Raw genomic sequence first — 15,309 nt, forward strand, 5'->3', positions numbered from 1 at the left:
GTGTACATATTCGTCACGGAATGAACATGTCATATTCTAAAAATCATGTGGGTTTGGCTAGTAACTTTTCTATTTGGCTAGTAGACGAAAATATTTAGTTGTCAAAGGTTAACTAAAGATAAGTTTGCCCATAGAGCCCAGTTTTACTTAGAGATATGTCGATATTCCACTAATCCTTGTTAATTCCATGTTGGTAGACACCAAAAAGAATAATTTCGTCTTAAAGTCTGGTTAGCAAACAAGACTGAATTTTCTCTAAGTCTGAGAACACTTTTAAATCTTTTCTTCAACTAACTTTGAAAGTTTTGCATGTGGTTTGGCATATTCTTCTTGTTTTATGATATCCCTTGTCTGGGCTCAACCTTTTGATTCAAAGGAGATTAAAAGAAAAAAAACAAAAAGCATACTACAGTCTCTATTCATTAGCGTACACCTAGTAATCAGAGTAAGAGCAAAGTTCATTCACATACTTTTTCCTCTTATTGAAGTGGTCTGAAAAAGGGACTGAATAATTTCAATTGTAACAAGTTGATGATACATAATTTAATTATTCCAGCTATTATAGGAGCAACTGGACTCATGAAAAAGAATTTCAAAAATGTCTAGCAAATATACTCTGTGAATTAAGTGCAAGAGAGATCCAAACAATTGCACTAAAAAGATCTCTTGGTTGGAATACCTGAGTTAGCAGATGAATGTTTGGCATCTGGTAGGATACTCCATCCCCAGTTTGAACAAACTGATAAGAAAATTAAAAAAAAAAAAAATCTTCCACAGTTTCATATAATTACAGTTAAAAATTAAAAAGAACTTTTCTGCTGCAAGCATGTGAAGAATTTTCTTATATCCTGTTTTTACATAGATATCTTTATATTCACAAGATTATGTGACCAATTCTTTCTGTATGTTTTTCTCGCCTCTTTGATGTAAACATTTTTTAATTTTATTTGCTACTAGCATTTCAGCCTGGCGTTGCCCGGGTGTTTGGATGTGTCTGTTGTGCAAAAAAAAAAAAAAAAAAAGTGGAAGTAGGAAGGCAGGCTCGAACCCATACCGCGAAGGAGGAAAACAACAGGGAAAAAACCTGACGTCTTTGCTGTTACGACCACCACCAAACTGGAGGTGACTTATGTTTAAACTAAGGCTAAACAATCGAAAGGAGAGGATGATTTTGCAAAATATTGGCAAAAAAGTGAACCCCCTGTAGAAAAGTGCCCAGCTTAGGGTGAAGAAATTAATGTTCTTAGCCAATTTTTCGATATTTGTATTCTAAAAGGTTGAACTTCAAAACGATACTGATCTTGTAAAAATCCGTCGCATCTGTCAAAAGTTTTAGGCAGACATGCAAACATACATACATACATTTATATATTCGTAACTAAATTATCTCTGAATACTTTTTATGTAAAATTTCAAATGTTTAGAGCAGAAATTGTCTGAGTAATTTGGTAGAGACTGCAGAGGTCAATTTTTTTTTTAACTTTGACCCCTATTATGACCCCTTAACATTTATTGTTTTGGGCTCAAATCAAGTTCTTAAGTTAGATCCATATAACCTATATCTAAAATTTCAAGTGTTTATACCCAAAATTGGTGGAGGGGTTTGGTAGAGTTCTCAAAAGTCAAATCGTTGAACTTTGACCCCTTAACAGCCGAATTTCTGGCCGAAAACGGATTACAAAGATGTTTCCAAATCTCAGTACCCTCTATATCAAATTTCGAGTCTGTAGACTGAAAATTGACAGAGTTATTGCATAGGAAAATGTACACACAGACATACACACACATTCACTTTTATATATATATAATAGATTGTTTATTTTATTGAAATCCAAAATGTAATAATATAAAATACTACAAAAAAATTCTATCCCTTAAAAAAAATTTCATAACAATGCAATTTACAATTTTAGTTTCTTTGTAAACAAGTGAACCATTTTAATCTTTTAATAAATGGAAGCTGAAGAAAAGAATGAAATTTGAAATTCTGTTCAAATGTAATTTAAACTGGCTTCAAAATTTTTAGCAAATCGTCATGTATTTGAAAGTTATTATTTGCATCTAATAATTTTATAAAAAGTTAAAACATTATTTTAAACTAATTAAATGACCAAATTATAGCATAATTCAATTTTTCAAAGTTTTGTTTAAAAAAAAATCAATAAAAGTAAAACAAAACTTCAAGTTAAAAAAAAAAACGAAAAAACGCTGGGTGATACAATTTGTTAATACAATGAGCTTATTTCATACAACATTAGAGTAACAGAAAAAAAATCGACACATAATTAAAAAAAAAAAAAAAAAATTTGTCATGTCATCAGCCTGTCAATCTATTAATTTGAATTTAACGTCCATAAATTAAGCACTTACGTTTATTACTGAAATCTTTGTGATATGTATCTATGTACATGCATATTTTAAAAAAAGAAAAAGTCAAATAGATTTGAGGCATCCCAGAATTAACAATAACCAAAAAAGGCACATTTTGTCTTAAGAAATTTTGTTTTTCTGTTTTGTTGCTTTGATTTTTATAGCGAAAGCTCCAATATTAAAAAATGTGTTAAAACAGAAAGTTTTGTAAAAGAAATGTATTTTGTTTTTATAAATCTCCAGTAATTATAAAAAAAAAAAATGTGTTTAACAAAACGTGTTTGGAAATAAAACTACTTCCCCACCATTTTTAAAATTTTGATGTGTAACTTTGGTTTAACAAATTAAAAAAAAAAAAAAAAAAATTGGTGTTATGGTAAAATGTGTTCTTTTTTTTCTATTTCCTATTATAGAGTGTCTAAAATTAATATGATCCTCAAAAATAAATGAATGAGTTGACCGAAAATAGATATCCTATATGAAATCAGCATCCCACAAGTATTTAGAAAATTTATTTTAATACTTTTTTCTTCTACAAACATCCTTATGGAAATCTAAACATTCAAGAATATTTTGACTTGCAAACAAATTCAATGAACTTCTCATGCTGTCCATTTTATTGACTGATTGAATCATCTGTACCAAGTTTAAATTTTATCAGATTTGATGTTATTTGTGCTGGAAAGTGTGTCTACTTGCAATTTCTCTCCAGCTAGGAGTAAAATAACTTTTGTACAAATAATTATCACCCAAAGAGAGAATTTGTGATGTAATCCTCCCGCCTTCATTACCTGGGTGATGCAAGTGTATCAGTGGGAAACTTGGAGTGGGCGGGGAGGGGTGTCGATCATCAGGAAGGAGTTGGTGGAGCTCTTGGATTCATAACTTTATTTAGAACCGCTGTATATAAGTTGCCATAGTTCACAGTGTAGTGCAGGCCCGGGTAGAAGCCACTTCAACTCAACCAGAATGAACATCTTGCAACAATGAATTTTCTGCAATAAGTAATGCTAACAATCAGCAAAATCCTAGGTACCAGAAAACCTTCTTCTGTAATAGTTTCTTCACTGGGACTGTTAGATTTTGGAATTCCCTCCTTGTTTCCTGCTTTCCTGACTGTACTGACATGCAGACATTTAAATGTAAACAGACATCTTGTTACTCAACTCCTCATAATTTCCTGTTAGATATCAAGATACCAAATGGTAGCCCCTTATGATCAAGTGACAATATGCCTTGTTTGAGGTGAAAAATATAAAAATCCCCCCCTCCCCCAAATCAAAACTAATAAAAAAAGAAATGCGAAAAAGTTGCCTGCCTTGATAGTTTTTTGGGGGTAGCAAAATGATTCTCTCGCATGACTCTCAGATAAAAATATGCTCTATTATTTAAAAAAAAAAAATTTTTTTTACAAAACAATTTACCAGTCATATTAGAACCATAATATATTTTATTTTTAGTCACTTTTTTTTTTTTTTTTTTTTTTTTTTTTTTTTTTGATAACAATTACAAAAATTTTTTTAACTAAAATAATCATTGTTTTTTTAGTCATATTACAGTTAGCCATTCTGTATTTGTTATAGTAACTTTTCTTATGTTAGAAATTTGATAAATTTTAGCATTCAAGTTCTGTTTTTCTGTTGTCTGATTGGTTCAGTTGTGCATTTATATTCCTATCTTACACTGACTTTATAGTTTCATCATATACATGGTGAATCGGAAGTAATTGGGCAGTCAATACATTTTTTTTATTTCAAACAAGACTTATATTGATATCAAATAAATTTTATTTGAACAAAAAACATTTCGACTGTCCAGTTACTTCTGACTCCCCCTGTATTAACAAAAAATAAAATAATATTGAATTCTGACAGATTAAGCTAATTTTTACTTTTAGAATATGGTTTCTGTAGAATCTCCCTCTTTCCCTTTAAACTGGCCAACCACAAATTCTGTTTCTCTTTTTTATTAACCTGGAATGGAAATAAACCTTAATATTTGCCTGTTCAGTTCCCTTCTGTTTAAAGGGCATGCCTAGTAGAATTAACTTTAAAATTAAAACTCTCACCATTGCTTGAAATCACTTTAATTCCAATGCTAAATACTAACTCTGAAGCTTTTGGGTCCATTTTTGATACAAATATTAAAATAAAAAAAAACTGGAAATTCTTTTCCATTTTTTTTTTTTTTTTTTTTTTTTTTTTTAATGCCTGATCCTCTCCAAATGAATCTGCACGATGACATTTTCTTTAAATTGCTTCAGTTATTGATAAAAAAAAAATCTTCACTTGTTGCCAAGTGACCCAATGCCTTTTATAATAACCGTGTTCTTCATGATTTTTTCATTTGCAGGACTACCTACTTCACTACTATTACTACCTGCTCTGTTGCTTCTCCAATTTCATAGTTTTTGTTTCCTTCTAGCTTGCAATTATTAAATTATATACAACTTGCTGTATCAATCCAATGTTACTTGGGTCGATACATACTGCTGGGTGGAAGATTTGTAGAAAAAAAAGATAGTTTTGTAATTATAGTCGATAAACAATTACACACATAAGATTGTGTCTGATAATTTTTTTTTAATACAAACATGAAACATTTCTTGAAAATGTTAAAAAATGCAACCAAACTAGAAGAAAAAAAATGTGCATTCAGTTTTATAAAAAAACTAGTTGTTTGCAATGGTTTTTAATAAGGTTTTTAAAAATTCATTTTAGTTTTCTATTTTTCTGATTTTAATAAATGCAAGTCGGAAGGATTTCTTTAAAACTGGATATGTTTTCATAAATTTAAAGAAATTTAAAAATAAGAAATTATGTAAATATATTAAAAACTATGTGGCTTTAATTTTTTCCTTTTTTTTGTTTTGATTATCCATTAAAAAGTACACATAAAAGGTAGTTAGCATTAATTCAAAGCAATTTAGTTTTGCTTTTAAAAAAAAAAACGATAAAAATTATGCTTTTTTTTTTTTTTTTTTTTACCAATAAAAATGAACCGTAAATACATTCATCGTAGTTACTTACTCTCTCATGCAAATACTAAATAACATATTTTTCCCCCACAAAATTTCACACCCTACTCTAGGTAAAGATGAAAAGTAACTTACCAAGGAACTGTACCAACATTGCTCAAGAAACAGGTGTATACTAGTATCTCTAAAAATCAAGACGAAAATGGATCCAATTTTGTTATTTTAATGACCTTTGATAACTTTATTACCAGTTAATTTTGAATCTTTTTTGTTTGTTTTTTCTTCAATGATTGGAACTCTTTTTCACATTAAAGTTCACAAATATTTCAATTAAAAAAACTCTTATGCCCTCAGTTCATCTTTGATTCAACACTGAAAATTTCACCATGGACGATTGTTTTCATTTGTAACTTTACATCTTGTAGGCAGTCCTATTTACTTGCCTCTCTCCACAAGGGCAGAATTAAACACAAGGTATTTTTTAATGAGGGGAAAATCCAGATCCTCAAATAGGGATAAAAATTAAAACTATCAGTCTGAAAGAAACTCTCCTTCATTGACTGAGGACAGAACAGGTGAAGTCTAGTATTAGAACAGATGCTACACTTTGCCCTCAGCCAAAATCATCACACACTTTTTTATAACAGCTTTTATTTTCATTTTCAGTATTTGATCAGCTTATGTTTAAACCTGGTTGTTTTTTTTTTTGTTTTTTTTCTCAACTTTTTCCAATTGAAATAAACCCTTGCTTATTAGCACATTTTGATACTTCCTCTCCTTTCTTGTCAAATACATATTACATTTGTTTCACGATTGTCAAATGACATGTTAGATGAGGTATTATTTATTATTCAGACTGTTATCCTCTCTTTAGTTGCTAATTTTACATTTCACCAGTTGCACTCTCAGCCTTCTTCAGGTACCTTTTGTTGTTTTAACTTAACCCTATGATTGTGCTTATTTTCATTTCACATTCCACTTGGTCATGTCCTGCTGAAAGCATGACCTAATTGGATTAAATTATTTTAGAATGAATTTACATAGAGATTGCGAGTTCAATCCTTGGTGCAAGAACTTTTATAGGCTGCATGCCTCTGCCGATGCCAACCTAACGAGATGACAGGGAGCCATATTTTTTTTATTAAGACACCATCTCTAGATGATTATCCACCAAGACTAATAAGTGATGATTGAGAATATGTTTAGATTGATAAAATGTTTATGCAATGTAAGTTTTAAAGATAGGCTTAAATCTGATGAGCTCAGAGTAAGATTAAATCTGGTTAACCTAGGAAGATGTGTTCAGAAAAAGAATTCATTGCTTTGGTCACATTAAAAATGAATGAGTTTTCTTTTTCTTTTGTTAGATATAGAACAGTTAAGGTAGAGAGGAAAGGCTAAGGAAAACATAAGATGGAAAGTAATTTGCCGTCTTTGATCTTGGCTTTGGTCCAGACCTTTAATCAAACTCGATACTAAAATCTGCATCTATCAAGCTCTCGTCCACACCATTCTATTGTACAGCTGCGAAACTTGGCAGATAAGAGCAAAAAACCTACAAAAGCTTGAGGTGTTCGATCTACATTTTACATCACATCTTTTGTGTTTGCTGGCAACAGTTCATCTCAAATGTTGCTGTTCGTTCTCATTGCAACATATGCTCTCTATGACAAGCTCTCCTCACAAGATGTCTTTATTGGTTCGGTCATGCTCTTAGTCACCAGATGATTTCATCCACAAAGCTATTGCATCAACCTCTCCTCAGGGTTGGGAAGAAAAAGCAATGTGAAGGCCAGCTGAAAACCTGGCTCAAGATGGTGAAACATGATGCAGAGCTGATCCTAGGTTATCACCTTTATGGAGTTCACTGCTGGAACAGAGATTGACTAATGCTTGCATCTGCTTTTGTGGTGGATCATCGCACTTAGTCAGCATTCATTCGGGATACAGTAAATTTTCTGGATGGAGTTGGCTCAACCGCTTCAGACTGAAAGACGAAACGAGTACAAGTATAGTTTAACATTGATCATCAAATTATAAATGATCTTCATTTTTAGTTTGTTATATATGTACTGATTTCATGAAAATTGTTTTGTTACTAAAATTAAACTAGTTTTCCAATTAAAATTTATGTAAAATTTGAAGCTTGGATTATAGGCTTCTATTTTATGTAAAATTATTTCTAGGCAGTAAAGTTTCATTCTGTGTGTATGTGTGTGTGTGTATATATATATATATATATATATATATATATATATATATATATATCTCATCACTTTAGTATTAATGCAAACTAAAAGCTTACTATGACAAAAACTATCTGAAGATGACTGGAGAATATAATAGTTGAAAGGTGAAATAGTAAGAAGCAATAAAATGAGAAAACGTCTGAAATACATAAATGATGTAGACACTTTATCTACTGCTACAGTCTTTTTTTTTTTTTTTTTTTAATATTTTGTAAAAATGTTAAAATTTTGTTACAACTTGATTTTTATTTGTTTTATAAATTTATTGATAAAATTGAATTATTAAACCTAATGGTCGTTTTTCCGAATTCATAATTGTGGTCCACTATCGATAGATTTTTTTCTATTTTACCAAATTGTTATAAAAGCATTTTAAGTTTAATTTGGACTGTTTTAAACCAAATATAGATGACTAGCAGTTCAAACCGGCTTTGCTCGGGCCCTGTGTACTGTTCATAACTTTGTGTGTGTGTGTATATATATATATTAAAAAGTTTGACCTGTGTCCAGGTAAACTACATCTAAAATTTCAGGTGTTTAGACCACAAAATTGGCGAAGGAGTTTGGTAGAGTCTGCAACTTTCAGCCAAATTTTGTCCTAAAAACTGATTAAAAAGCTTGCTACATGTCTGAATATCCTTTATGTAAAATTTCAAATGTTTAGGCCCAAAATTGGCTGAATAGTTTGCTAGAGACCACAAAGGTCAAATCTTTTGAACTTTGACCTCTTGGCAGCCAAAATTTTGGCCAAAAACCAATTAAAAAGCTTGCCCTATGTCTGAATACACTTTATGTAAAATTTTAAATGTTTAGACCATAAATTGGCCAAGTAATTTGGTAGAGACCACGGAGGTCAATTTTTAAAAAAAATTTTATTCCAATTTTGACCCCCTTAACATTTATTGTTTTGGGCTCAAATCAAGTTAAAGTTTGATCCATGTTCAAGTGACCTAAATCTAAAATTTCAAATGTTTCGACCCGAAATTGGCAGAGAAGTTTGGTAGAGTTTTCAACGGTCAAATCATTGAACTTTGACCCCTTGACAGCCAAATTTCTGGCTGGAAACCAATTAAAAAAGGGTATTGAGATTTGGGAAAATCTTGTCAAATTTTGAGTCTGTAGACTGAAAATTGACAGTAGTTTGGTAGGGAACTGTACACACACGGACAATTTCACTTTTATAGATATATAGATTGTATACTAAAAAATAAATTTATTTTTATTTTTATTTTTTTTTTAATTTGAATGATTTTATTCATTTCAGTAATCAATTTCAATCCATTTCTATTTGATATTTAATTTTTGATTAAAAGATCATACAAAATTTAATAAATTATAAAATTTTACCCAAAATAGATTTAGGACTTTTCTTTTTAAATTATGACTGTTTGAGAAGCTGTCTATTAATGACAGCTTATGGTTATACATCTGGAATAGCAACTAGTAGGTGAAATAATTTTACCCCTAAATTATAAGTTAACCAAAGGATGTTAATTGCATGCAAACTAAAGAGTATATTAGGAAGATATACTTTTCTAGAATATCTCTGAAAAGAAGTGTTAGAAATCTCACAACTATATATATATTAGTATCAATTTTTATTTTTTGCAAATATTTTTGGTTACATATATGCATACACGTTTCAGCTGTGACTTTATTCAAAGTTTAATTTCCTCAGCTGAAACATGTATGAACGCATGTAGGCAAAAATGTAAAAGTAAAATTTGATACTAAAATACAGTTTTACTTGTTACTGGGTACTATCTTGTAAACACTGTAGATTAATAACCTCTATCAGCTAAGAACCATACAAACAGTATACATAGTCAAAATTTAAAATCTGTTATGGAATTTTTTTTTTTATTCTTCAAAATAAAAATCAAGCTGGCAAAATAATGCATAAGAAACAGTCTAAAGATGATTTTTTATTTTATAAAATTCTGTTTTTGTCCAAAATTCCTCCATATTAAAAAACGAAAATGAAAGAAAATTTTGTATGATGTATGTATCCATCATGAAACTAAAAGATCATATTCAAAACATCATGTTAATTGATCTAGTAGTTTTATTTTTAAATAAATCAAATTTCATGAGTAACTAAAGAGTGGCTATCTTATTTGGCATTTTGAAAACAATTTAAAAGAAAAAAGAACTCAATAATAATTCATATTTACTAGATTTGTTGAAATGCCCACAAATTCCAATAAATTGCTTAAAAATGATTTTCTTTATAAAAATAAAACTACTTGGTCAATTTACATGATTTTCGGAATAGATTTTCGTTTCATCACAGATATGTACATCATACAGATTTTCCCCTGTTTTCGTTTTATATATAATGAGAATTTTAAAATTCAATCAAAATAAAAAATTTTGTTTTCAGATCCGAAGCTAATTTAGAAAAGATGGAAACATCTTTTATTTTTGTTGATTTGTAAATGTTTTGAATGATTTGCATTGGAACAAAAAGGTTTATTTTAAAATTAATTTCCACATCCAGAGATTGGATTTTTTTTTTTTTTTTTTTTTAATAACATATCTGCATTAGAGAAAATTAAATGTGATTTTTAAGCCGTGTCTGGCTTAAGTGGTATTGAATAGAAGAGAATTCCAAGAATCAAATTTAAATTTCTAAATATTCTGGAATTCAATAACAGAAACAGTTCAGTTTACTTACATTACAATTATTTTGAAATATTCAAGTTTGCTAATGTCTGGTTGTCCATTTTTGTATGAAAAAGATGACCAAAGCCATTGCTATGCTTTGCTCGCCTATCTTCTTTGCTTACATGTCCCTTGTTCCTCAGATTCCAATCGTCAAAATCAATTATTTTTTTGTTTATTTTTTTGTTTCATAGATTAAAGTTTTCTTCCTCATAAATTTGAAAGAAACGACTTGAACTGTTGATTGTAAAAATCTCCAACATTTTGAATAGATATTTAAAAACAAAAAAAAGTTGATTATATTTCAGTTAAGTGCATGCATGCAACCACCGACCATGCTCAAGTGTATCTTGATTCTAGAGTTTGATAAGATACACCGAAGCCCTGTAGTGTAATGGGTGAAGTACTAAGTAAATTTAGTCCTTTTGAAGGTTGAAGGTTCAATCTTTATTGAGGGCGATACTAAAAATATAATTGTGAATTAAGACTTCTACCCAGTTATGTCTTTTTTTTTTTTTTTTTTACATGGAAGTCACCACTTATCAAGGCCTAGAAGCCACTCTGGGATAAGGGTTATTGTGTGTACAGTAATCAATGGGATAGTATCGTAGTAATCGTTAGTATTGGAGATTTGATGAAGTGTCTTAAGGGGGCGGTTCATCAGGAATTTGTTTATGTTGGACTTGAAGACATCAAAGTTGTAGTCAGGTGGGAAAAAGGGCAGATGAAAGAGTTTCACTGGCGTGCACTTCTAAGAAAGACACTTTGTTCATGGAATCTATGTTTTGGTTTTGGCACAGATAAGGAGTGGGGAAAATTTTTGAGTGGTTTCAGCTAGATGGGTGTTTATCGTGAAAGATTGGCGAGTGGGGACCAGGGATTGGAGCTCAGACGAGCCCTTGCCGTGGAAGTAACGATAAAACGAAGACAGGCTCGCAACATGTCTTCTGTGGGAGAGAGGTTGCAGGGAAGAGAAAAGGGCATCCCCCACTAAGCCACAAAGTCTATTTTGTACTCTGTCAAGGCAGGATAAGCTATTTTTGTCTGACAGAACGAAGCATGCTACCCTTGTAGATTAATTAAAGGGTTTGAAATTCTACACAGATTATCGATTTTGACAGAAAGATTTTGGAATTTGACTGTTACATTGGCTGAAATGTAATAAGATGAGAACCATAGTTTGAATAATCCAAATTATCAATTCTCATCTCAAGTTTCAGTAACAAAATTATTTGCTACATTAAAATCAAAAGAATTTTGGAGCTATGAAAACTTGAATATAGTAAATGAATACAGTACCAATGTACAAATGAGTTAACCGGGATCACCTATAACTAAGCAGTATATAAAACAAGGCTCAATTATTGTGTAAATTTGAATTAACTTAAAATAAGGTGTTTTGATCCACTCATTAGTCTGAGAAATAAGACCAACTTTTGTATTTATTCATTGCCTTATTTTTTTAACTTGAAAATTTTAGAAATTAAAAATATAAGTGATTGTGTATAAATCAATGCATTTTAGATAAAAACATTATTACATACTTATGGTCTATATCAAAATTTAGTATGATTTACTGTAGAAAAGCTGTGCCACCAATTTCAGTATAACAAACTGAGTTATCTCCCTTAATTTAAACTGACTTAAATTTAGTATCCGCCATTTTTAAGCATACAATCTCAGAATGTAATTGTGGATGACTTTTTATGAAAAAATTTATCTAGCACATCTACTAGATCATTTTTCGCAATTTTTAAAATTTATTACATACATGTCATGTTTGAACTTGTATAATGTTTTCACCTGAAATGTGCCAGTTTAAAAGATCCCACAATATTCTGAACTACATAAGCATGAAAGAAAAAGAAAAATAAATATATAAAAAGAATACAAATGTGAATACAGGGTGTGGAGCAAGATCACAAATGTTTCATTGTGTGTACCTTGAGGAGAAGACTAAATTTATTTCGGTTAATATCAGTTAACTTCAACCCTCTCTCATCCAGTTAATGTTGAGTTAATCTTGAAGGTTTCATTTCGGAAATTGGATATAAAAAATAAGAATACAAAATTATAAAAAATAAGAATACAAAATTATAAAAAATAATACAAAATTAAGGGATGGATGCAAAATAAGTTTTGTTTTGTTTTTTTTTGTTTTGTTTTGTTTTGTTTTTTTTATTCAATTCCTAGCAGCAGTGTGTATTTTTGCCAGTATATAAAAAATATGAATTAAAGAAAGAAAAAAAAATCTATTTGTAATTTGTATAATATTTTTTTTTACATTCAGTGTTTTTAATTTAAAAAATTTTTTTATTTATTTTTGTTAAGAATTTAAAAAATAATTGATTGGATTCAGAAATTTTCATCTGTTGAACTGATTGTTTTTTTTTTTATTCATTTGATAACAGCAGTTCAAAAATTAAACAAATCATATTCTCTATTGTATCTGTGCTGAACCATTTCTTTTTTGTTTGTTTTAGTAACAATAGCTATTGCACAGCTATCTGGGTGGTTTTTTTTTTTCCATTTTTATCGCATGTGACTTGTTTCTTGAGTTTACGCCATGTTTGCATAAATATTGTTTCCTTTTATCTTATTTAAATATGAATTTGATTGAACAAATCCTTACCATTCCAATGCTCTTATTTTGCTTTTCCAGTGGCACCTGATGCAATCCATCACCACGTGAAAACTTATCGCGAAGACTTAAAGAACATGCACTGCATAGCACCAGAATATGAAGGTAAGTTCGTCATTTTATGCCCTCACTTTAAACTAATTTTCTCAGCCCACAGTGTTCAATAGTTCAGCGGTTGGTACAAAGAACAAATGTTTAATGAATTGAAACTTGTTCAATATTAATTTGGTGCAGTCTCTGTTGAGATGAGGCTAATATTCCTATCACTACACATAAAAAGAAAAATCATCTGACTAGTGATGGACCCCGGATGCTTATGTCCCTGATAGTAACCCCCTACAAAAAAGTGGTAGTGTGCCTTCTTTGGGGTGGAAATGTAATTAAAAAAAAAGAAGTTTTTCCTGATTCAGATACAATTCCGACGCCAATTCTTTATAAATCTCTTAAGATTTAACTATAATGTAATTTTTTTCCCAATTACTGTAAAAATATCTTCATCTATTTCAAGTGCATATATTTTCTCAAATTTAAAAACACTTGTTGGGGGGGGGTGATCTATAAATTTTAGCTTTACTGGTAGTTTAAAACAAATACATATTTATTTTATTACTTCCAGCAGCGGAAGATTTTGTTTAAAAAAAAAAAAAAAAAAAAAGAATCAAATCGATAAGAAAATATGCATAAAATTTTCTGATATGTCAAAAGTTAAGATTTTTCAAATTCTCAATTCCAATTGTCTCAACACCCAATACTACTGCAACTAACCTAATAGGATCGATATGCTGTTAAACACCAATAAACCAATCTTTTACACTGAACAATGAGTTGTGGCAAACTAGTTTTGTTTTATATTTCTGAACTTTTGAGATGAGGATTATTTGTATTATTTGTATTCTTCAGACTATTGTTTTCATCTTGAGTGTTATTTTCACAACACAAAGAAGCGTAATGGATAAAGTACTTTGTAAATTTTGTAATTTACACTCTTCTGGAGATAAATGATTCAATCCTCAATGTGAGTGAATTTTTCAAGACTTCTACTCAATCATAACTGGAAAAACAAGAGCATGCTACCCTCGGGGATTGAATACAGGGTTTTGGTTGAAATTCCATGCATATTCCAGAGTTTGACAAGATACACCTGAAGAAAGTCGAAGGTTACATCAACCAAAACACCATTCAAATAACACTCAAGATGAGAATAATAGTTTGAGGAATTCAGATAATACAGTTTTGTTTTATTTTTCTTCCAAGCTTTTGTACACATCGATTTTCAAAGACGCTACACAACTCTGTCGAGATTTTAATTAAAAAAAGTCATTGCATAGTATTTGATCACATGTTTGTAAATAAACATTTCCTATGACTTTTAGAGGGAGCTGGGCATAAATGGTCTAATGAATAGCACACAATAGAATGTTTTTAAATCCAGCCAGATTCATTGCATTCCTTTAGTGCTACCAGATCAGGCTGTCTGAAGATATCACCCTCTTGACCTAAAATGCACCAATGTTGTTTTTTTTTTTTTTGCTCCTTCAATCATATTCTGGAAAGTTAAAAAATAAGTTTCTCTCTACAAAACAACCAAACCAAACATTGTGAATATATATATATATATATATATATATATATATATATATATATATATGTTTTTGTGATACTTGTTTTGAAATGAATTATGCAAAAGTACATTTTTACCTAAATGTGAGTTGGGAATAATTTTCCCTTGGCCAATTTTGGTGCCCCCAAATGGGGAGCGGCATATGTATTATTTTTAAATATGCTCAGTTAGAATTTATTTGTATTCCATCCATTAATTAGAAGCGACTGCAAAGATATTACATCCTAGTTCTAGCAGATCTAGCTGTCTAGATATCAGCTTCCTGATCTAAAATGCACTAAACATTGATGTTATTTCCTTTCACAAACTCATTCATGTTCTGCAAAACCAAAACAAAAGAAATAAGTTTACTCTTCAAAACAACCAAACTAAACACTATGAATAAATATTTGAAGATATAAAAAATTTGAAACATAAAAACCTTTATGAAAATGACTGGATTCAGCGTCAAATAACCTGGAAAAGGTTGACATGCTATAAAACACAACCAAACCATTGCATTCCTTTCCGCTGTAGCATAATTGAGAAAGGTATGAATATCCTCTCTAAAGCTCTGACTAAAACCATTCTCTAATCATGGTTGTGTCACAGATCTTCCTTTCACTCTATTTCCCCATCACACTAGGTAGGTCTTCAGAAGTGCATTGTGAGCCATAGTTTCTGTGTGCTCTCCCTGTTTTGACCATCCACAAAAGAACAATTACGATTTCATTCTTAAACTTCCAGCAGTATCCAGCAAATCTGTTTTTTTTTTTTTATTAGAGCTGAAATCTGAGGAAGGTGTTTG

General features: G+C 30.2%; 1 protein-coding gene across 16 annotated transcripts in view; it reads left to right on the forward strand.

Annotated features, from left to right (window-relative positions):
• Positions 1–15,309, forward strand: part of LOC145297383 (nuclear receptor-binding protein-like) — a 164,965-nt gene that overhangs the window by 121,869 nt on the left and 27,787 nt on the right. For all 16 annotated transcript variants that reach the window (XM_080143385.1, XM_080143365.1, XM_080143341.1 and 13 more), the window contains one exon: positions 12,923–13,006. In XM_080143385.1, coding sequence (XP_079999511.1) covers positions 12,923–13,006 — 84 coding nt within the window. The remainder of the gene's footprint in view (positions 1–12,922; positions 13,007–15,309) is intronic.

The sequence above is a fragment of the Euprymna scolopes genome, chromosome 2 (genome assembly GCF_053919585.1).
Source record: "Euprymna scolopes isolate OS-2025 chromosome 2, ASM5391958v1, whole genome shotgun sequence".
NCBI lineage: Eukaryota > Metazoa > Mollusca > Cephalopoda > Sepiida > Sepiolidae > Euprymna > Euprymna scolopes.